This window comes from Oncorhynchus tshawytscha, linkage group LG03, assembly GCF_018296145.1.
Source record: "Oncorhynchus tshawytscha isolate Ot180627B linkage group LG03, Otsh_v2.0, whole genome shotgun sequence".
Classification (NCBI taxonomy): Eukaryota; Metazoa; Chordata; class Actinopteri; order Salmoniformes; family Salmonidae; genus Oncorhynchus; species Oncorhynchus tshawytscha.
In genome coordinates this window covers 1,395,181-1,416,992 of record NC_056431.1, presented here as the reverse complement: position 1 = coordinate 1,416,992, position 21,812 = coordinate 1,395,181, and the positions used below count along the sequence as shown (strand labels likewise).

Below are 21,812 nucleotides of genomic sequence, written 5' to 3'. Positions count from 1 at the left end.
TGGTGCAGGTCTACAATTTTGTTTCTGGTGTCCTTTGACAGCTCTTTGGCCATAGTGGAGTTTTTGCAAATTTGCAAATAAATTCATTAAAAATCCTACAATGTGATTTTCTGGATTTTATTTTCTCATTTTGTCTGTCATAGTTGAAGTGTACCTATGATGAAAATTACAGGCCTCTCTCATCTTTTTAAGTGGGAGAACTTGCACAATTGATGGCTGACTAAATACTTTTTTGCCCCACTGTATGTACAGTACCTCCTTTAATCTTCCTTACTTAGAACTGTTCTGTTTTTCTTCCTCATACTGAAATCATTCCAAAACTCTTTCTGTGGAAGAGCAGCCAGCTCAAACAGAAAGCATTAGTCAGTGATGTGTCCAACCAAAGTGTATCTATTGGGCGGTTGATTAATTACAGTAATTCCTTTCTGGCCACACACCTTTTGTTGATCCTTCTCTGGAAGTCTAGCCTTCGCAAACAAAACGTCACTGTCTATATTTAGCTAGGTACCCCACCTTACTACTCTCGTAAAGCACTTCATTGTTGTTATGGCTCTTCTATTGCAATGGGTCATTACTCTGTCTCTGTTAGTGGGCTGTCTATAATCTCCTTGTCTTCAACATCCCGTAAAAAAAACGAACATTTGACAGTGATTCAAATCAAATGTATTTATATAGCCCTTCATACATCAGCTGATATCTCAAAGTGCTGTACAGAAACCCAGCCTAAAACCCCAAACAGCAAGCAATGCAAGTATAGAAGCACGGTGGCTAGGAAAAACTCCCTAGAAAGGCCTAAATCTAGGAAGAAACCTAGAGAGGAACCAGGCTATGAGGGGTGGCCAGTCCTCTTCTGGCTATGCCGGGTGGAGAATATAACAGAACATGGCCAGGATGTTCAAATGTTCATAAATGACCAGCATGGTCAAATAATAATAATCACAGTAGTTGTCGAGGGTGCAGCAAGTCAGCACCTCAGGAGTAAATGTCAGTTGGCTTTTCATAGCCGATCATTAAGAGTATCTCTACCACTCCTGCTCTCTCTAGAGAGTTGAAAACAGCATGTCTGGAACAGGTAGCACATCCGGTGAACAGGTCAGGATTCCATAGCCGCAGGCAGAACAGTTGAAACTGGAGCAGCAGCACGGCCAGGTGGACTGGGGACAGCAAGGAGTCCTCATGCCAGGTAGTCCTGAGGCATGGTCCTAGGGCTCAGGTCCTCCGAGAGAGAGAGAAAGAGAGAATTAGAGCATATTTAAATTCACACAGGACATCCGATAAGACAGGAGAAGTACTCCAGATATAGCAAAAGGATATAACCCCACCCACTTTGCCAAAGCACAGTCCCCACACCACTAGAGGGATATCTTCAACCACCAACTTACCATCCTGAGACGAGGCCGCGTATAGCCCACAAAGATCTCCGCCACGGCACAACCCAAGGGGGGGCGTCAACCCAGACAGGAAGATCACATCAGTGACTCAACCCACTCAAGTGACGCACCCCTCCTAGGGACTGCATGAAAGAGCACCAGTAAGCCAGTGACTCAGCCCCTGTAATAGGGTTAGAGGCAGAGAATCCCAGTGGAAAGAGGGGAACCAGCCAGGCAGAGACAGCAAGGGCGGTTCGTTGCTCCAGAGACTTTCCGTTCACCTTCACACTCCTGGGCCAGACTACACTCAATCATATGACCCACTGAAGAGATGAGTCTTCAGTAAAGACTTAAAGGTTGAGACCGAGTTTGCGTCTCCCACATGGGTAGGCAGACCATTCCATAAAAATTGAGAAAGCCCTGCCTCCAGCTGTTTGCTTAGAAATTCTAGGGACAATTCGGAGGCCTGCGTCTTGTGTCCGTAGCGTACGTGTAGGTATGTACGGAAGGACCAAATCAGAGAGATAGGTAGGAGCAAGCCCATGTAATGCTTTGTAGGTTAGCAGTAAAACCTTGAAATCAGCCCTTGCCTTAACAGGAAGCCAGTGTAGGGAGGCTAGCACTGAAGTAATATGATTTTAAAAAATTGGTTCTAGTCAGGATTCTAGCAGCTGTATTTAGCACTAACTGAAGTTTATTTAGTGCTTTATCCGGGTAGCTGGAAAGTAGAGCATTGCAGTAGTCTAACAAAAGCATGGATTATTTTTTCTGCATAATTTTTGAACAGAAAGTTTCTGATTTTGCAATGTTGCGTAGATGGAAAAAAGCTGTCCTTGAAACAGTCTTGATATGTTCATCAAAAGAGAGATCAGGGTCCAATAACGCCAAGGTCCTTCACAGTTTTATTTTAGACGACTGTACAACCATTAAGATTAATTCTCAGATTCAACAGAAGATCTCGTTGTTTCTTGGGACCTAGAACAAGAATCTCTGTTTTGTCCGAGTTTAAAAGTAGAACGTTTGCAGCCATCCACTTCTTTATGTCTGAAACACAGGCTTCTAGCGAGGGCAATTTTGGCGCTTCCCCATGTTTCATTGAAATGTACAGCTGTGTGTCATCCGCATAGCAGTGAACGTTAACATTATGTTTTCGAATGACATCCCCAAGAGGTAAAATATATATTGAAAACAATAGTGGTCCTAAAACGGAACCTTGAGGAACACCGAAATTTACAGTTGATTTGTCAGAAGACAAACTTTTCACAGAGACAAACTGATATCTTTCCGATAGATAAGATCTAAACCAGGCCAGAACTTGTCCGTGTAGACCAATTTGGGTTTCCAATCTCTCCAAAAGAATGTGGTGATCGATGGTATCAAAAGCAGCACTAAGGTCTAGGAGCACGAGGACAGATGCAGAGCCTCGGTCTGATGCCATTAAAAGGTAATTTACCACCTTCACAAGTGCAGTCTCAGTGCTATGATGGGGTCTAAAACCAGACTGAAGCATTTCGTATACATTGTTTGTCTTCAGGAAGGCAGTGAGTTGCTGCGCAACAGCCTTTTCTAAAATTTTTGAGAGGAATGGAAGATTCGATATAGTCCGATAGTCTTTTATATTTTCTGGGTCAAGGTTTGGCTTTTTCAAGAGGCTTTATTACTGCCACTTTTAGTGAGTTTGTTACACATCCGGTGGATAGAGAGCCGTTTATTATGTTCAACATAGGAGGGCCAAACACAGGAAGCAGCTCTTTCAGAAGTTTAGTTGGAATAGGGTCCAGTATGCAGCTTGAAGGTTTAGAGGCCATGATTATTTTCATCATTATGTCAAGAGATATAGTACTAAAACACTTGAGTGTCTCTCTTGATCCTAGGTCCTGGCAGAGTAGTGCAGACTCAGGAATTTGCTTTCTAATAATCATGATCTTTTCCTCAAAGAAGTTCATGAATTTATCACTGCTGAAGTGAAAGCCATCCTCATTTGGGGAATGCTGCTTTTTAGTTAGCTTTGCGACAGTATCAAAAAGACATTTCGGATTGTTCTTATTTTCCTCAATTAAGTTGGAAAAATAGGATGATCGAGCAGCAGTGTGGACTTTTCGATACTGCACGGTACTGTCTTTCCAAGCTAGTCAGAAGACTTCTAGTTTGGTGTGGCGCCATTTCCGTTCCAATTTTCTGGAAGCTTTCTTCAGAGCTTGGGTATTTTCTGTATACTAGGGAGCTAGTTTCTTATGAGAAATGTTTTTAGTTTTTAGGGGTGCAACTGCATCTAGGGTATTGTGCAAGGTTAAATTGAGTTCCTCAGTTAGGTGGTTAATAAATCTTGTTCACGCTACCACGTTCCCCAAGGGGTACCACCCCCCCTGCTCAACTGAAACAGTGGCGCACAGAATGCAAAAATATTCTTAGAAATATTTAACCTCCACACATTAACAAGTCCAATAGCTCAAATGAAAGATAAACACCTTGTTCATCTACCCAGCAAGTCAGATTTCTAAAATGTTTTACGGCGAAAACATAGCACATATTTATGTCAAACCACCACCAAAGATACGGCTAATTTAAATAGCTATATTTGTCGAACAAAAGATGCGATCACAAAAGCAGGATTAAAAGAAAAATTATTCACTAACCTTTTGAAAATCTTCCTCAGATGACAGTAATAGGACATGTTATACAGTACATTTATGTTTTTTTCAATAATATGCAATTTATATCCATAAATCACTGTTTACATTGACGGCCATGTTCAAAAAATGCTACTAGAATGTCCGGAGAAATTATGATAACTCTGCCAGATAACGCCAGATAACAGCAATACACATCATAAACTTTGACTAAATATACATGTTCTACATATAGTTAGAAAGATACACTCCTTCTTAATGCAATCGCTTTGTCACATTTATTTTTAACGTTACAGAAATCGTTCACTATTCAATAATCTGAGACGGCGCTCAGACATTAGCAATATTTCTCCGCTATGTTGGAGTCAACAGAAACACAAAATTACCACATAAATATTCCCTTACCTTTGATGGTCTTCGATCATAAGTCGTGTAAGGAGTCATACTTACCAAAAACTGCGTTTAGTTTTCAAGTCTGTGTCTTTGTGTTCTCAAATGCGACAAATTCCGGCTGAAATGCAGCCAAAATTCAAGGGGTTGCGCATCAAAACTTCAAAATTACATATTATATGTCGACTAAACTGGTCAAACTAAGTGCAGAATCAAGCTTTAGGATGTTCTAAACGTGCAAAACAATTCTCAACCCGAACAGACAAACTGGTATCGTGTAGTGATTCCTGGAACAAAGGGACCTCCAGGCGCAAAACGCGCATGAAAGTGCATGTGTTTTCACGTGACACCAATGCTTTTGCCCGCCAACGGGTCAATGCACCGCGATTCTCACAATGAAACGCCCTATTGAAAGAAGACATCTCGCTGAAGAGATAGAAACTGTTCCCAGATCTGTAGCTGGTTGGGAAGGGTGGGGGCGATGACGTCAAAGTTGGCCCAAATTTCCTGATGACAGAGAGAGTTTGGGAGAATGGCTGCCCTGTGAGTTCTGCTTTACATAGAGACATAATTTGAACGGTTTTAGAAGCTTTAGAGTGTTTTCTATTCAATAATAATTATTACATGCATATATTAGCAATTTTGGACAGATTTTTTTTCTGTTTACTATGGGCACGCAATTCCTCCAAAGGGGGCAGTATTCTGCCTAGCCCTAACAGTTAACTGATTTTTGTCCTCTGACGTCATTAGGTAGGCAGAGGGAGTCTGGAAGGGCATCAAGGAATCTTTGTATTGTCTGTGAATTTATAGCACGACTTTTGATGCTCCTTGGTTGGGGTCTGAGCAGATTATTTGTTGCAATTGCAAACGTAATAAAATGGTGGTCCGATAGTCCAGGATTATGAGGAAAAACATTAAGATCCACAACATTTATTCCATGGGACAAAACTAGGTCCAGAGTATGACTGTGACAGTGAGTAGGTCCAGAGACATCTTGGACAAAACCCACTGAGTCGATGATGGCTCCGAAAGCCTTTTGGAGTGGGTCTGTGGACTTTTCCATATGAATATTAAAGTCACCAAAAATAAGAATATTATCTGCTATGACTACAAGGTCCGATAGGAATTCAGGGAACTCAATGAGGAACAATGTATATGGCCTAGGAGGCCTGTAAACAGTAGCTATAAAAAGTGATTGAGTAAGCTGCATAGATTTCATGACTAGAAGCTCAAAAGACAAAAACGTCATTTGTTTTTTGTAAATTGAAATTTGCTTTGATTCCTCCTCTCTCTATGGTTATCTTTTGTCATTCACCTGTGTTTGCTATGTCAATGATGACATGGTTGGATACTGAATGACCCCTCCCCCCACCTACCTTTAGTCCCCTCACTGTCTCTCTATTTAGATACCTCTACCCCCCCACCTATCTCAAGTCCCTTATTGTTGTGTGTTACAAACAGCCCCCACCCTTATTGTTGTGTGTTACAAACAGCCCCCACCCTTATTGTTGTGTGTTACAAACAGCCCCCACCCTTATTGTTGTGTGTTACAAACAGCCCCCACCCTTATTGTTGTGTGTTACAAACAGCCCCCACCCTTATTGTTGTGTGTTACAAACAGCCCCCACCCTTATTGTTGTGTGTTACAAACAGCCTTTCATGTGGGGAAGTAGAGCGTGTAGATCCAGTCCTGTTGATGTATTTATAGAACCCACGGTACAGTCCTGTGTGTTTCTCTATCAATGTCTGAACTTGTATCCCTTGTGGCAGAGAGATGCTTTGATCCTGTTAGATAGTCTGGGGAGGGAGGGACTGGGACTGTGGGTCTGTCTCCCTAAAACCTGTACTCTCAGCTGTCTGTTATTTAGGCCTTCCAACAGGTGTGGTCCAAAGGGCTCTTTTACAGCTTCTACCCCCAAGACATAAGACTGCTGAACAATTAATCATATGGTCACCCGGACTATTTATTTTAGCTTATTTTGTCAATATTTTCTTATCTTTATTTTTCTTAACTGCACTGTTGGTTAAGGGCTTAAGGGCTTGTAAATAAGCATTTCATGGTAAGGTCTACACCTGTTGAATTCGGTGCATGTGACAAATAAAATGTGATTTGTGCATGTGTGTGGCATCCACGTGTCTTATAGAGGTGAAACGGGTCAATTAACCTTTAACAATGAACCGCTCACTCACCTCTGCTAAAGCACTGATGCTCACTGGCCCATACACATACACACGTTACATACATAGACCCTGAGGATGTTCATCAGCGGAGGCTGCTGAGGGGAGGATGACTCAGAATAATCGCCGGCATGGAATGGTATAAAACACAGGGTTTTCATGTGTTTGATACCATTCCATTTACTCCATGAACATCACAATTCTCTGATTGGCAGATAAGGCCATACAGGCGTGAAAAGCAAATAGAGCACAGATAGAGGCAGCATTACTGCAGACGCCCAACTCTCTTTACCTTTCATAGTATTCAGTTGGAATTAGCATTGTAATAATCTTGCCACACTTAGTTTTTGTGGTTTTCTGGGCAGATACCCGACTCCCACTGTTTTCTCTTCAGCTAGCTTTGCAATGAAAACAGGGATTTACTGTAAGTTAGTTGGTTTGATGGATGTCTTCTGTTCTGTCTATCACTCCCAACAACTACTGAAGCAACAGCTACTGAGAAAGGACTGATTGGATTGTGTGAGAATGATCAGGACTGAACAGGACTATGCTACTACTGTGATACAAACGTATCTGTGGTGTGCTGGCCGAACTTTGTTTTAAAGAGCCTGTTACACTGGAGTTGTGGGAAAGACTGCCGTGCAGTTGGTTTTAGTGATCAGTGTTACACTGGAGTTGTGGGAAAGACTGCCGTGCAGTTGGTTTTAGTGATCAGTGTTACACTGGAGTTGTGGGAAAGACTGCCGTGCAGTTGGTTTTAGTGATCAGTGTTACACTGGAGTTGTGGGAAAGACTGCCGTGCAGTTGGTTTTAGTGATCAGTGTTACATTGGAGTTGTGGGAAAGACTGCCGTGCAGTTGGTTTTAGTGATCAGTGTTACACTGGAGTTGTGGGAAAGACTGCCGTGCAGTTGGTTTTAATGATCAGTGTTACACTGGAGTTGTGGGAAAGACTGCCGTGCAGTTGGTTTTAGTGATCAGTGTTACATTGGAGTTGTGGGAAAGACTGCCGTGCAGTTGGTTTTAGTGATCAGTGTTACATTGGAGTTGTGGGAAAGACTGCCGTGCAGTTGGTTTTAGTGATCAGTGTTACACTGGAGTTGTGGGAAAGACTGCCGTGCAGTTGGTTTTAATGATCAGTGTTACACTGGAGTTGTGGGAAAGACTGCCGTGCAGTTGGTTTTAGTGATCAGTGTTACATTGGAGTTGTGGGAAAGACTGTCGTGCAGTTGGTTTTAGTGATCAGTGTTACATTGGAGTTGTGGGAAAGACTGATCAGTGTTACACTGGAGTTGTGGGAAAGACTGCCGTGCAGTTGGTTTTAGTGATCAGTGTTACATTGGAGTTGTGGGAAAGACTGATCAGTGTTACACTGGAGTTGTGGGAAAGACTGCCGTGCAGTTGGTTTTAGTGATCAGTGTTACATTGGAGTTGTGGGAAAGACTGCCGTGCAGTTGGTTTTAGTGATCAGTGTTACATTGGAGTTGTGGGAAAGACTGATCAGTGTTACATTGGAGTTGTGACAAAGACTGATCAGTGTTAGCTAAATAGGGTCAGTATGGAGGGGTATTGTTTTCTTGTTTAATCATAGATAGCCTATCATCCCACGACACAACAACATATTGATTTGTAGGGTGGCAGATAACCTAGAGGTTAGAGCGTTGGGCCAGTAACCGAAAGGTTGTGGGTTAGAATACTGAAGCCGACAAGGTGAAAAAGTTGCCAATGTGACCTTGAGCAAGGCACTTAACCCTTATTTGCTCCAAGGGTGCTGTACTACTATGGCTGACCCTGTAAAACAACACATTTCACTGCACCTATCCTGTGTATGTGACGGGAAAAAACGTTGGAAAAAGGGTTAGAATTACTTTGCTATTGAATATCCAGAGATAAGACAAGAACTCCCTGTATATCTGTACACAGTATTCTTCAAGGACAAGAATGAGCTACAATTACTATCTGTTATTGTGAGACGACTCAAGGACATTCTCTGTGTGAAGAATGTTTTTGTTGTTTTCGCGGATGTTCTACATCTTTTGTGTGACTGAATATCAAGCGTTATGAAAGGAAGTTTAGTTTTTGCATGTACCTGGGAATACATTTCCTTTTCCAAACTCTTTACCTTGAGCTACTACATCCCAGTTCTATCTGTGATACATTTTTCATGTTTCCACACTTTTTCTGTAATAATAATTCATTATTCATTTATATGTTTGTGTTCTCTAGTATTTTGTACAAAGCACTTTGCAATAGTGTTTCCATACCAGTAGTCAGTATGTACAGTACGCTATGTCCTGCCAGTGTTCCAGTTTTTCCTGATGGCAAACCAGTCAATATTGACAGTACAGTGGAACACTGGGCTGTCCCCACCTGTGGTTATGGAATGCAATGTTTCCCAAACAATATTTGTATAGAAATCATCCCCAGGGTGTGTTAGTGTTGTGTAAGTGGGCTATGTTGTGCCGTAACATTTTCCATAGGGGAGTGATATGTACAGTACCTGCTAGATCACTACAGATATTCACATTTCTATATTCTCATGTGACATAATGAAAATATTTCCACCACTACATTGGAATGGATTTTGAAAGATATAACCAGATAATCTGGGAGAAGTGTAAACTAGCTGTCATGTGTGAGCGGTTGGGATCAGATAATGTTACTGTAGGTGTGAAAGAGAGGAGCAGAGGAGTGGATATCATCTGTTTCCTATCTCAGTCAACCCACTGTGTTCAGCACAGCATGTATTCTACCCTGCCAGAAGAAAGATTTGCCTATTCATCCTGTTATATTTCTCTGTCATTTCCCCCTATCTGTGGCCATAAACTTGTCCATCAATCCTACTGTTCTAAGTTCATTGGCAAGTATTTGGGTTAGTCAATTATTGTTCTAAATTGACTGAAGTTTAACTGAGTTTCTCCCAATTTCTCTTTCTTCCTAAAATGGCATGGATAGTGTGTTCTGCTAAATCATATAATATGTATACAGCAGGTCTCCTGTTGGACTGAATGACAGTCTGGATGAGAGATCTCTGACTCAGTACTGTATAGGACTACTGGGTAGGAACAGGGGGATGTATGGAGAACAGTGACTTGGGGTGACATATTCAGTGATAGTCTGTCTCATTGTTCAAACTCCTGTTCATATCTGTGCTGCCTCATCTTTGTGGTACTCACTCTGAGACCCTAGCTGTCTGGGTCTGTACTCACTCTGAGACCCTAGCTGTCTGGGTCTGTACTCACTGAGACCCTATCTGTCTGGGTCTGTACTCACTGAGACCCTAGCTGTCTGGGTCTGTACTCACTGAGACCCTAGCTGTCTGGGTCTGTACTCACTGAGACCCTAGCTGTCTGGGTCTGTACTCACTGAGACCCTAGCTGTCTGGGTCTGTACTCACTGAGACCCTATCTGTCTGGGTCTGTACTCACTGAGACCCTAGCTGTCTGGGTCTGTACTCACTGAGACCCTAGCTGGCTGGGTCTGTCCTCACTGTGACCCTAGCTGTCCCCCCCACCACCACCCCCACCACACACACATGCACACAAAAAACGTTGTAGACTCCTGCTCAGCGCACCCATTAATGACCATTAATAAATCTTGATCCAATTTGGGTTCTGTGTGCAGCCTGAGCTCTGGATCAGAACACTGAGACCTGCATGCTACTGCTGCTGTAGACACACTGATGGAGCACTGTCTCTCTCTAAGCTCTGTGCCTGTCTGTCTTTGTCTGGTTCAGTTTCCGTGTTTTTGTGATTATGAGTAGCCTATTTGTCTGTGGAACAACTATATTTGTGTCCCTCAAACCAGAATGCAATACTTGATTGTTTATTTTGCTATTTTACAGGTATTTACCTGTGTAGTCCGCGCTCCTCTGACTTTTTCAGTTGTAGCGCGCAGCGCGGGGGCGTGACGGGAGACAGAGCGAGCTGGCTACAGAGAAAGAAGAGGCAGCGAGACATCCCACTCCCTATTTTTTTGTTTCATGGAAGTCAATGAACCAAGAAGAATACCAGACCCAGCTGCTGTCGTATTGGTGTATATGGGAGAGCCACCCCCTTAAGTAGACAGGAACGGATAATTTTTTGTTCGATGGTTAACGTCCTGAGTGAACTATCTTCAGCTATCCAACATCTTTGCTGCCTGTGCACTGAGGTCACGCGCATACATTCCTGGGGGAGGGCGGGAGTGGAGGGAACTGCCTGACGAAACCTTATCGACTGGTAGTGAAGAGCAGCGTCGACTATTGTTCAAATCAACCGTGATCTTCAGTCTGCGAGGGCGAGAGTGAGACAAGAGGACGAAAATCCGTGTTCCCTGTTTGTTTAGAGAAAATAATTCTATATAAGCAACGTTGGACAACTCTTTCATATTTAAGCTATATAGTTATTTATCTATCTTATCTGTGTGAAGATGAACGGGGTAACGCGGAGTCTGTGTACATTTGAGGACCTCAGAGCTGATGAGAGAACAGCGGTAAGACAATAACTATTTAAGTGGACATGTTTTACTTTCCTTCTCTCTGCGTTCCGGATGGCTAGACAGTCTGGCAGTCAGACAGATCGAGGGGCGTTCAGAAATGTTCTGCTATCACTATGTGGCTGCTTTATTTCCCCCACTTTTTAAAATATATTTTTTTCATTTATTCATGCCAACCTGTTGGATATGCAAATATATTTTGCATTATAATCTGAGATCAATTATAATATTTAATTTAACCGATAGCACATTACCTTACTTTAGCGGTATCATTTTGTGTCCCAAAGTAAGAATAAACAAGAAGAGATTAATTATCTTCTGAGTATTGGTCTTAGATCCTCCTGACTGAAGTCTTATCAGGCTTACTAGCTTCCTCTGGTGTTAATGGGCTTTTTCTAGTAATTATAGTATTACACACACACACACCATATTAGCCCAAATAACATCTGTGATCTGGCCAGAGGGACCAGACTGCTGTCACAAGTGTCCTCTCTCTATGCCAGGGGTGTTGAACTCATTTTGTCCCCGGGGGTGCATTCAGTCTTCCTTCTTCTTCTGTGATTATTAGTGAGCTGGCCACAGTCAATAAACTGTATGAATGTAGGTCCATTATTTGCTTTTAGTCATTTCAAGTATATTGTGTTTGCCCCCCCCCGATTTTTTTATTTTTATTATTTATTTTTATTTAAACCAGAAGCGGACAGGATTGGTCCCCATCGTGGGCGGGATCCAGGCCGTATGTTTGACACACCTGCTCTATGCCCGTTAGGCATTGTCATGCACCATAATTGTAGTGATTTAGTGTGGAACACATCTGTGAGGGGCATTGAACCAGTGATCCTTTGGTTGCAGGGCAGGCACACTACATCCAGACTGAGAACCAGGCTTATACAATTTAGAGTTCCCTTATAAGGTCCTTTGAGCTCTGCTCCACCTAGATGTTTACATCACCAGTCATTATCCCTGGTATAGAAGCTCTTAATCTCCTGTCTGGCTGGAGAAGGTTAATCATTGACCCTGTTAGAACACAGACTATCATCAGAGACATTTGTCTATCTGGGGCCTGACCATTGGCCCACAACATGACACGTTCACCAGATAAACACAGGCTCCTGCAGAGCCATACAACAGCTCTGTTGCACAGAGGTGCTTCTACACCTGCATTGCTTGCTGTTTGGGGTTTTAGGCTGGATTTCTGTACAGCACTTTGAGATATCAGCTGATGTAAGAAGGGCTATATAAATAGATTTGTTTTGAACAGCTATCAGCACTAGCATGATGTTGGCCCTTAACTTTTCACCCCCTTTGGTCAAGGTTTGGACTTAAGTATGGTACACTGATCCTAGATATGTGCCTATAGGTAACATCTACCAGGAGCAACAGCCTATCAGAATTTAAGGGCTATAAAACTGGATTATAAGGTCAAGGTACACAGTCAAATGATGAAGCACACGGCTAGATACATAACCTATGCTTTGTTCGTGCTGGTCAGGTTTATCTTGTTTTATATTTGAACATAAACAACTAGGGGTGTGGGAACAATGCAGCTCTCAAATTAGAATCACCCCTTAATACAATGTTGTCCTTATCAGATACAATGGAACAACAAACATTCTACACCCACATTCTTATTGTATCTAATCTGATATGGTTGTTAAGACCAGGGTGATACAGCAACATGGAATAAATATAGGAGGAATATGGTTATTAAGACCAGGGTGATACAGCAACATGGAATAAATATAGGAGGAATATGGTTGTTAAGACCAGGGAGATAAATATAGGAGGAATATGGTTATTAAGACCAGGGTGATACAGCAACATGGAATAAATATAGGAGGAATATGGTTATTAAGACCAGGGAGATAAATATAGGAGGAATATGGTTATTAAGACCAGGGAGATAAATATAGGAGGAATATGGTTATTATGACCAGGGAGATAAATATAGGAGGAATATGGTTATTAAGACCAGGGAGATACAGCAGCATGGAATAAATATAGGAGGAATATGGTTATTAAGGCCAGGGAAATAAATATAGGAGGAATATGGTTATTAAGACCAGGGAGATACAGCAACATGGAATAAATATAGGAGGATGTGCTGATTCTGTGCTATAGCCTTGTGAAAGACCTTTTAAAGTCCATTTAGGCTAAAAGTTATGAGAAGAGGAGGACTGCGAAATATAAGGAAAATAAATATTCCCAAAGTTGCAACAGTGAAGGGTGTGTTTGTGTGTGTATGCAGGTATGTGCGCCCTCCAGCTGTAGTTGAACTATGCCTGGATAGAAGGAACACTCTGTTTGTGTGAGAGTGAGTATTAATATTACGCAGAACATTGACAGAACAGCCAGTACATTTTCATGACTATCTATTAATTCACACTCTCATTCATTCTCAAATATAACATCCATCCAGTCACCAGAGAGTTTTGATAAGTCTCTTCTTTTCTGTCACTAGGCTTTTGTCAGCATTCCTACTTTTTAAATAATGCCTCATGATCCACCCTGATTCCTCATGTTTACTGAGCTCACCCACCCCTCCGCCATCCCTCCCCATTACCTCGCTATGGAGAATGTGACATCACTGTCTGGAACTGTGCAAGACATGACCTTCTGACTCATCTATGAGGAGGAACCAGAAACAGTCTTCCCACCACCAGGAACTAGTAGAAGAAGCATCAACTCACACAATAAACAAGACAACCTCATTCCATTTCCACACTAGGAACCAGTAACTCACACTAAACAAGGCAACTTCATTCCATTTCCACACTAGGAACCAGTAACTCAGACACTAAACAAGACAACCTCATTCCATTTCCACACTAGGAACCAGTAACTCACACTAAACAAGGCAACTTCATTCCATTTCCACACTAGGAACCAGTAACTCAGACACTAAACAAGACAACCTCATTCCATTTCCACACTAGGAACCAGTAACTCAGACACTAAACAAGACAACCTCATTCCATTTCCACACTAGGAACCAGTAACTCAGACACTAAACAAGACAACCTCATTCCATTTCCACACTATAGGAACCAGTAACTCAGACACTAAACAAGACAACCTCATTCCATTTCCACACTAGGAACCAGTAACTCATGCAGGTCTTGTTGCTAAGTATGTATTTTGCTAGGGTCGAAAGTACTACTCCCTCAGTAAAGGTGAATAGGTACATGCCTAGAACTCATTCCACAGGAGACCATAACTCTGTCATCATTTGTACAGATTTATCACCTAGTACCCCCAGAGGAAAGAACAGACAATGCTCATAACACTCTCTTTATTTACCCGTGTGTACGTCTTATTTACCCGTGTGCAGGTCTTATTTACCCGTGTGTACGTCTTATTTACCCGTGTGTACGTCTTATTTACCCGTGTGCCGGTCTTATTTACCCGTGTGCCGGTCTTACAGCTTCTCTTCAACTGGAATCCCTTATGTCTTAGCGTTTACTCTAGGCCATCTGTTGTATTCCCTTCTGTAACACTGCACCAAGTATTGTATAGGAATGTTTGTTCTCTACTCACTCATTTTCTGACGTGTCTCTCACTCTACCTGCCCCCTCATTCCTCACCCCTCACTGCACACATCACACCTGAACTCAGGTATGGGAATCAGACCCCTCCGGAGGTTAACTGGAGGCGGATCTTTAAGGTTTAACACACACACACAGACGCATGCACACACACACAGTAAGATTGGTTATGGATGGTTCATTCTCTCCTATGGAATGCAGTACAGAGGAAGAGGGTTTTTGCCCATAGGTGCTAGATGATGTGGTACTGACTGGAACATAGGTGCTAGGTGATGTGGTACTGACTGGAACGTAGGTACTAGGTGATGTGGTACTGACTGGAACGTAGGTACTAGGTGATGTGGTACTGACTGGAATGTAGATACTAGGTGATGTGGTACTGACTGGAACGTAGGTACTAGGTGATGTGGTACTGACTGGAACGTAGGTACTAGGTGATGTGGTACTGACTGGAACGTAGGTACTAGGTGATGTGGTACTGACTGGAACGTAGGTACTAGGTGATGTGGTACTGACTGGAACGTAGGTACTAGGTGATGTGGTACTGACTGGAACGTAGGTACTAGGTGATGTGGTACTGACTGGAACGTAGGTACTAGGTGATGTGGTACTGACTGGAACGTAGGTACTAGGTGATGTGGTACTGACTGGAACGTAGGTACTAGGTGATGTGGTACTGACTGGAACGTAGATGTTAGGTTATGTGACTGGAACGTAGATGCTAGGTGATGTGGTACTGACTGGAACATGGGTGCTGACTGGAACGTAGATGCTAGGTGATGTGGTACTGACTGGAACGTAGGTACTGACTGGAATGTAGGTACTAGGTGATGTGGTACTGACTGGAACGTAGGTACTAGGTGATGTGGTACTGACTGGAACGTAGGTACTAGGTGATGTGGTACTGACTGGAACATAGGTGCTGACTGGAATGTAGATACTAGGTGATGTGGTACTGACTGGACCATAGGTGCTAGGTGATGTAGTACTGACTGGAACATAGGTGCTAGGTGATGTGGTACTGTCTGGGACGTAGATACTAGGTGATGGGGTACTGACTGGAACGTAGGTACTAGGTGAAGTGGTACTGACTGGAACGTAGGTACTAGGTGATGTGGTACTGACTGGAACGTAGGTACTAGGTGATGTGGTACTGACTGGAACGTAGGTACTAGGTGATGTGGTACTGACTGGGACGTAGGTACTAGGTGATGTGGTACTGACTGGGACGTAGATGTTAGGTTATGTGACTGGAACGTAGATGCTAGGTGATGTGGTACTGACTGGAACATGGGTGCTGACTGGAACGTAGATGCTAGGTGATGTGGTACTGACTGGAACGTAGGTACTGACTGGAACGTAGGTACTAGGTGATGTGGTACTGACTGGAACGTAGGTACTAGGTGATGTGGTACTGACTGGAACATAGGTGCTGACTGGAATGTAGATACTAGGTGATGTGGTACTGACTGGACCATAGGTGCTAGGTGATGTAGTACTGACTGGAACATAGGTGCTAGGTGATGTGGTACTGTCTGGGACGTAGATACTAGGTGATGGGGTACTGACTGGAACGTAGATGCTAGGTGATGTGGTACTGACTGGAACGTAGGTACTAGGTGATAAGGTACTGACTGGGACGTAGGTACTAGGTGATGTGGTACTGACTGGGATGTAGGTACTAGGTGATGTGGTACTGACTGGAACGTAGATGTTAGGTTATGTGACTGGAACGTAGATGCTAGGTGATGTGGTACTGACTGGAACATGGGTGCTGACTGGAACGTAGATGCTAGGTGATGTGGTACTGACTGGAACGTAGGTACTGACTGGAACGTAGGTACTAGGTGATGTGGTACTGACTGGAACATAGGTGCTGACTGGAATGTAGATACTAGGTGATGTGGTACTGACTGGACCATAGGTGCTAGGTGATGTAGTACTGACTGGAACATAGGTGCTAGGTGATGTGGTACTGTCTGGGACGTAGATACTAGGTGATGGGGTACTGACTGGAACGTAGATGCTAGGTGATGTGGTACTGACTGGAACGTAGATACTAGGTGATGGGGTACTGACTGGAACGTAGATGCTATGTGATGTGGTACTGACTGGAATGTAGATGCTAGGTGATGTGGTACTGACTGGAATGTAGATACTAGTTGATGTGGTACTGACTGGAACATAGGTACTTGGTGATGTGGTACTGATACCTGCTCCACTACCACTGTTTACAGCTCTCTCAGGTTCCGTTTATGACAGAGGAGGGACAGTACTGAACGCTGAGCTCTTACTGACATTTCTCTGCGTTGTTTATATGGGTCTCTATTCAACTCTCCTATCAACTGGTGTTAGCAGGTAGTCTGCTGTTTCCAGTGTAGGGTTGGAAAGAGTCATTCAGTCTCTATCACACAACTCTCCCTCGGTTCCTCGGTTCTGCTTTGCCTGTCTCCCTCTCTCTCCACTCTCTCTCTCTACTCTATCTCTTTCTCTCTCTATCTGTCTCTCCCTCTCTCCTGATGCCACAGTCACAAACAATAGCCTTGTCAATGTCCTATGATCCCTTGTGGCTGTAGACCATGCTGAATCTGGTTTTACATTACTGCTCTATTATAATGGTAGGCTGGGTCTCTGGGCGCTAGGCTGGGTCTCTGGGCGCTAGGCTGGGTCTCTGGGCGCTAGGCTGGGTCTCTGGGCGCTAGACTGGTTCTCTGGGCGCTAGACTGGTTCTCTGGGCGGTAAGCTGGGTCTCTGGGCGGTAGGCTAGGTCTCTGGGCGGTAGGCTGGGTCTCTGGGCGCTAGGCTGGTTCTCTGGGCGCTAGGCTGGTTCTCTGGGCGCTAGGCTGGGTCTCTGGGTGGTAGGCTGGGTCTCTGGGGTAGGCTGGGTCTCTGGGAGGTAGGCTGGGTCTCTGGGAGGTAGGCTGGGTCTCTGGGAGGTAGTCTGGGTCTCTGGGAGGTAGTCTGGGTCTCTGGGAGGTAGGCTGGGTCTCTGGGAGGTAGGCTGGGTCTCTGGGAGGTAGGCTGGGTCTCTGGGAGGTAGGCTGGGTCTCTGGGAGGTAGGCTGGGTCTCTGGGAGGTAGGCTGGGTCTCTGGGAGGTAGGCTGGGTCTCTGGGAGGTAGGCTGGGTCTCTGGGAGGTAGGCTGGGTCTCTGGGAGGTAGGCTGGGTCTCTGGGAGGTAGGCTGGGTCTCTGGGAGGTAGGCTGGGTCTCTGGGAGGTAGGCTGGGTCTCTGGGAGGTAGACTGGGTCTCTGGGAGGTAGGCTGGGTCTCTGGGAGGTAGGCTGGGTCTGTGTTGCAATAGTCTGTTTTCCCTGTGGATGGCTGCCATTACCCGATCCTGGTTGTTTGTGATAGTGTAGTAGGTCAAGGTGTGTCTGTTTGATGGTGGATTAGGTGAACCTTTGTCTGCTTCTCTATTTTGTTTGATTTATTTCACCTTTATTTCACCTTTATTTAACCAGGTAGGCCAGTTGAGAACAAGTTCTCATTTACAACTGCGACCTGGCCAAGATAAAGCAAAGCACTGCGACACAAACAACACAGAGTTACACATGGAATAAACAAACATACAGTCAATAACACAATAGAGAAAAAAAGTCTATATACAGTGTGTGCAAATGAGGTAAGATAAGGGAGTTAAGGCAATAAATAGGCCATAGTGGTGAAATAATTACAATATAGCAATTAAACACTTGAGTTATAGATGTGTAGAAGATGAATGTGCAAGTAGAGATACGGGGGTGCAAAGGAGCAAAAAAATAATTAACAGTGTGGGGATGAGGTAGTTGGATGGCCTATTTACAGATGGGCTATATACAGGTGCAGTGATCTGTGAGCTGCTCTGACAGCTGGTGCTTAAAGTTAGTGAGGGAGATATGGGTCTCCAGCTTTAGTGAATTTTGCAATTCGTTCCAGTCATTGGCAGCAGAGAACTGGAAGGAAAGGTGTCCAAAAGAGGAATTAGCTTTGGGGGTGACCAGTGAAATATACCTGCTGGCGTGCCTGCTACGGGTGGGTGCTGCTATAGTGACTAGTGAGCTGAGATAAGGTGGGGCTTTACCTAGCAAAGACTTATAGATGACCTGGAGCCAGTGGGTTTGGCGATGATGGTTTCTATATGAGAGGCCAGGGGACCTGTCTCTAGGGACACATTGCTGTTCATCTAACAGAACATTCTCTCTTTATTTCTCTCTACTCTCTACTCTTTCTCCCTGTCTCTCTCTCGCTCTCACTCTCTCAATTCAATTTCAATCTCTACTCGCTGTCTCTCGCTTCTCTCTCTCTCTGTCTCTTTGCTGGTCTTTGTCTCCCTCATCATTTTTTCTGTCTTCCTTTATATTGCTGGATTAGTCCTACTGTCAGGTGGCAATAGATAGAATTGAGAGATAGATGGTGAGAGGGGGAGGGTTGTTTGCACTCAGTTGGCAGTCTGATCTGACTGCATGTGTATTTGTTGAGTGTGTGTCCTGTCCTAACAGGTGGTAGAGGTCGACCGATTAATCGGAATGGCCGATTTCAAGTTGTCATAACAATCGGAAATCGGTAATTTTGGACGCTGATTTTTATTTTATTTTTTATTTTATTTATTTTTTAATACCTTTTATTTAATCTTTATTTCACTAGGCAAGTCAGTTAAGAACACATTCTTATTTTCAATGACGGCCTAGGAACGGTGGGTTAACTGCCTTGTTCAGGGGCAGAACGACAGATCTTTACCTTGTCAGCTCAGGGATTCAATCTTGCAACCTTACGGTTAACTAGTCCAACGCTCTAACCACCTGCCTCATGAGGAACCTGCCTGTTACGCGAATGCAGTAAGAAGCCAAGGTAAGTTGCTAGCTAGCATTAAACTTGCGAAAAAGGACTGTCGTTGCTCCGTGTACCTAACCATAAACACCAATGCCTTTCGTAAAATGCATACTGTCTGCATATTTAGCTAAAAGAAATCCAGGTTAGCAGGCAGTATTAACCAGGTAAAATTGTGTCACGTTCATTGCTCGCAGAGTCAGGGTATATGCAACAGTTTGTGCCACATGGCTCATTGCGAACTAATTTGCCAGAATTTTACGTAATCATGTCATTACATTGAAGGTTGTGCAATGTAACAGGAATATTTCGACTGATGGATGCCACCACAAGAATAAATGTCTTGTTTTCGAGATGATAGTTTCTGGATTCGACCATATTGATGACCTATGGCTCTCATTTCTGTGTGTTATTATGTTATAATTAAGTCTATGATTTGATAGAGCAGTCTGATTGAGCGATGGTAGACACCAGCAGGCTCATAAGCATTCATTCAAACAGCACTTTCATGCGTTTTGCCAGCAGCTCTGCTGTTTATGACTTCAAGCCTATCAACTCCCGAGATTAGGCTGGTGTAATGATGTGAAATGGTTAGGTTAGGCTGGTGTAACGATGTGAAACGCTAATAGCGTTTCAAACGTCACTCGCTCTGAGACTTGGAGTTGTTCCCCTTGCTCTGCATGGGTAACGCTGCTTCGAGGGTGGCTGTTGTCGATGTGTTCCTGGTTCGAGCCCAGGTAGGAGCGAGGAGAGGGACGGAAGCTATACTGTTACACTGGCAATACTAAAGTGCCTATAAGAACATCCAATAGTCAAAGGTTAGTGAAATACAAATGGTATAGAGGGAAATAGTCCTATAATTCCTATAACAACTACAACCTAAAACTTCTTACCTGGGAATATTGAAGACTCATGTTTTTTTTATTTTTAAATTTTACCCCTTTTTCTCCCCAATTTCGTGGTATCCAATTGTTGTAGTAGCTACTATCTTGTCTCATCGCTACAACTCCCGTACGGGCTCGGGAGAGACGAAGGTTGAAAGTCATGCGTCCTCCGATACACAACCCAACCAGCCGTACTGCTTCTTAACACAGCGCGCATCCAACCCGGAAGCCAGCCGCACCAATGTGTCGGAGGGTACACCGTGCACCTGGCAACCGTGGTTAGCGCGCACTGCGCCCGGCCCGCCACAGGAGGACAAGGACATCCCTACCGACCAAGCCCTCCCTAACCCGGACGACGCTAGGCCAATTGTGCGTCGCCCCACGGACCTCCCGGTCGTGGCCGGTTGCGACAGAGCCTGGGCGCGAACCCAGGGACTCTGATGGCACAGCTGGCGCTGCAGTACAGCGCCCTTAACCGCTGCGCCACCCAGGAGTCCGAAGACTCATGTTAAACGGAACCACCAGCTTTCATATGTTCTCATGTTCTGAGCAAGGAACTTAAACGTTAGCTTTCTTACAATATGGTAATATGGTAATATGGGGATTCCCTGTCCAGCGAGACACACAACCACACACACATCCCTCTCAGCTGGTAATATGGGGATTCCCTGTCCAGCGAGACACACAACCACACACACATCCCTCTCAGCTGGTAATATGGGGATTCCCTGTCCAGCGAGACACACAACCACACACACATCCCTCTCAGCTGGTAATATGGAGATTCCCTGTCCAGTGAGACACACAACCACACACACACACAACCACACACACATCCCTCTCAGCTGGTAATATGGGGATTCCTTGTCCAGCGAGACACACAACCACACACACACACACACACACACACACACACACACACAACCACACACACATCCCTCCAAGCTGGTAATATGGGGGTTCCCTGTCCAGCGAGACACACCACACACACACACACACACACACACACACACACACACACACACACACACACACACACACACACACACACACACACATCTCTCTCAGCTGGTAATATGGGGGTTCCCTGTCCAGCGAGACACACAACCAGACCTCACTGCCCTCATAGTGACTCGTGGAACAGTTTTATGTGTGTGAGAAGAGAGAGTTTAGGTTTCTGTATATTTGTGTGTGTGTGTGTGTATTTTCACCCGCACACACTCTTCTTAAGTTGCATTGTTTTGGAGCCAGATTTAGTTTATGGTTACTGGGAGACTTGGTTACCATGGAAATGTTCCATCCCACTTCAGTACAGTTTTTCTGCCCACTGTCTCCCAGAATTCTAATGGAGATTCCTATTGGTGCTGGCATCGATCTGGAACGCCATTCAAATGGAACATTCTGTCTCTGAGCAACTTTATGCTTCTGTTCTCTCTCTTTCTTTCTCTCTCTCTCTAACCACTGGCTCCCTACACACTAGTTGACTGGGTACTGGCCTCCAGTCAGTCTCTCTCTCCCTCCCAACTTCCCTCTT

The 21,812-nt window shown here is 44.1% G+C and overlaps 1 protein-coding gene across 4 annotated transcripts in view; it reads left to right on the top strand.

Moving 5' to 3' along the window:
• The first annotated feature begins 10,773 nt into the window (after positions 1-10,773).
• The window catches only part of LOC112238542 (tuftelin), a 52,538-nt gene continuing 41,499 nt past the window's right edge, over positions 10,774-21,812 (top strand). For 2 of the 4 annotated variants that reach the window (XM_042307130.1, XM_042307141.1), the window contains exon 1: positions 10,776-11,040. In XM_042307130.1, the coding sequence (XP_042163064.1) occupies positions 10,978-11,040 (63 nt within the window). In that variant the 5' untranslated portion in view covers positions 10,776-10,977. Of the gene's footprint in view, positions 11,041-21,812 lie in introns of all 4 variants that reach the window. The other 2 variants (XM_042307120.1, XM_042307124.1) reach the window with 2 other exon arrangements.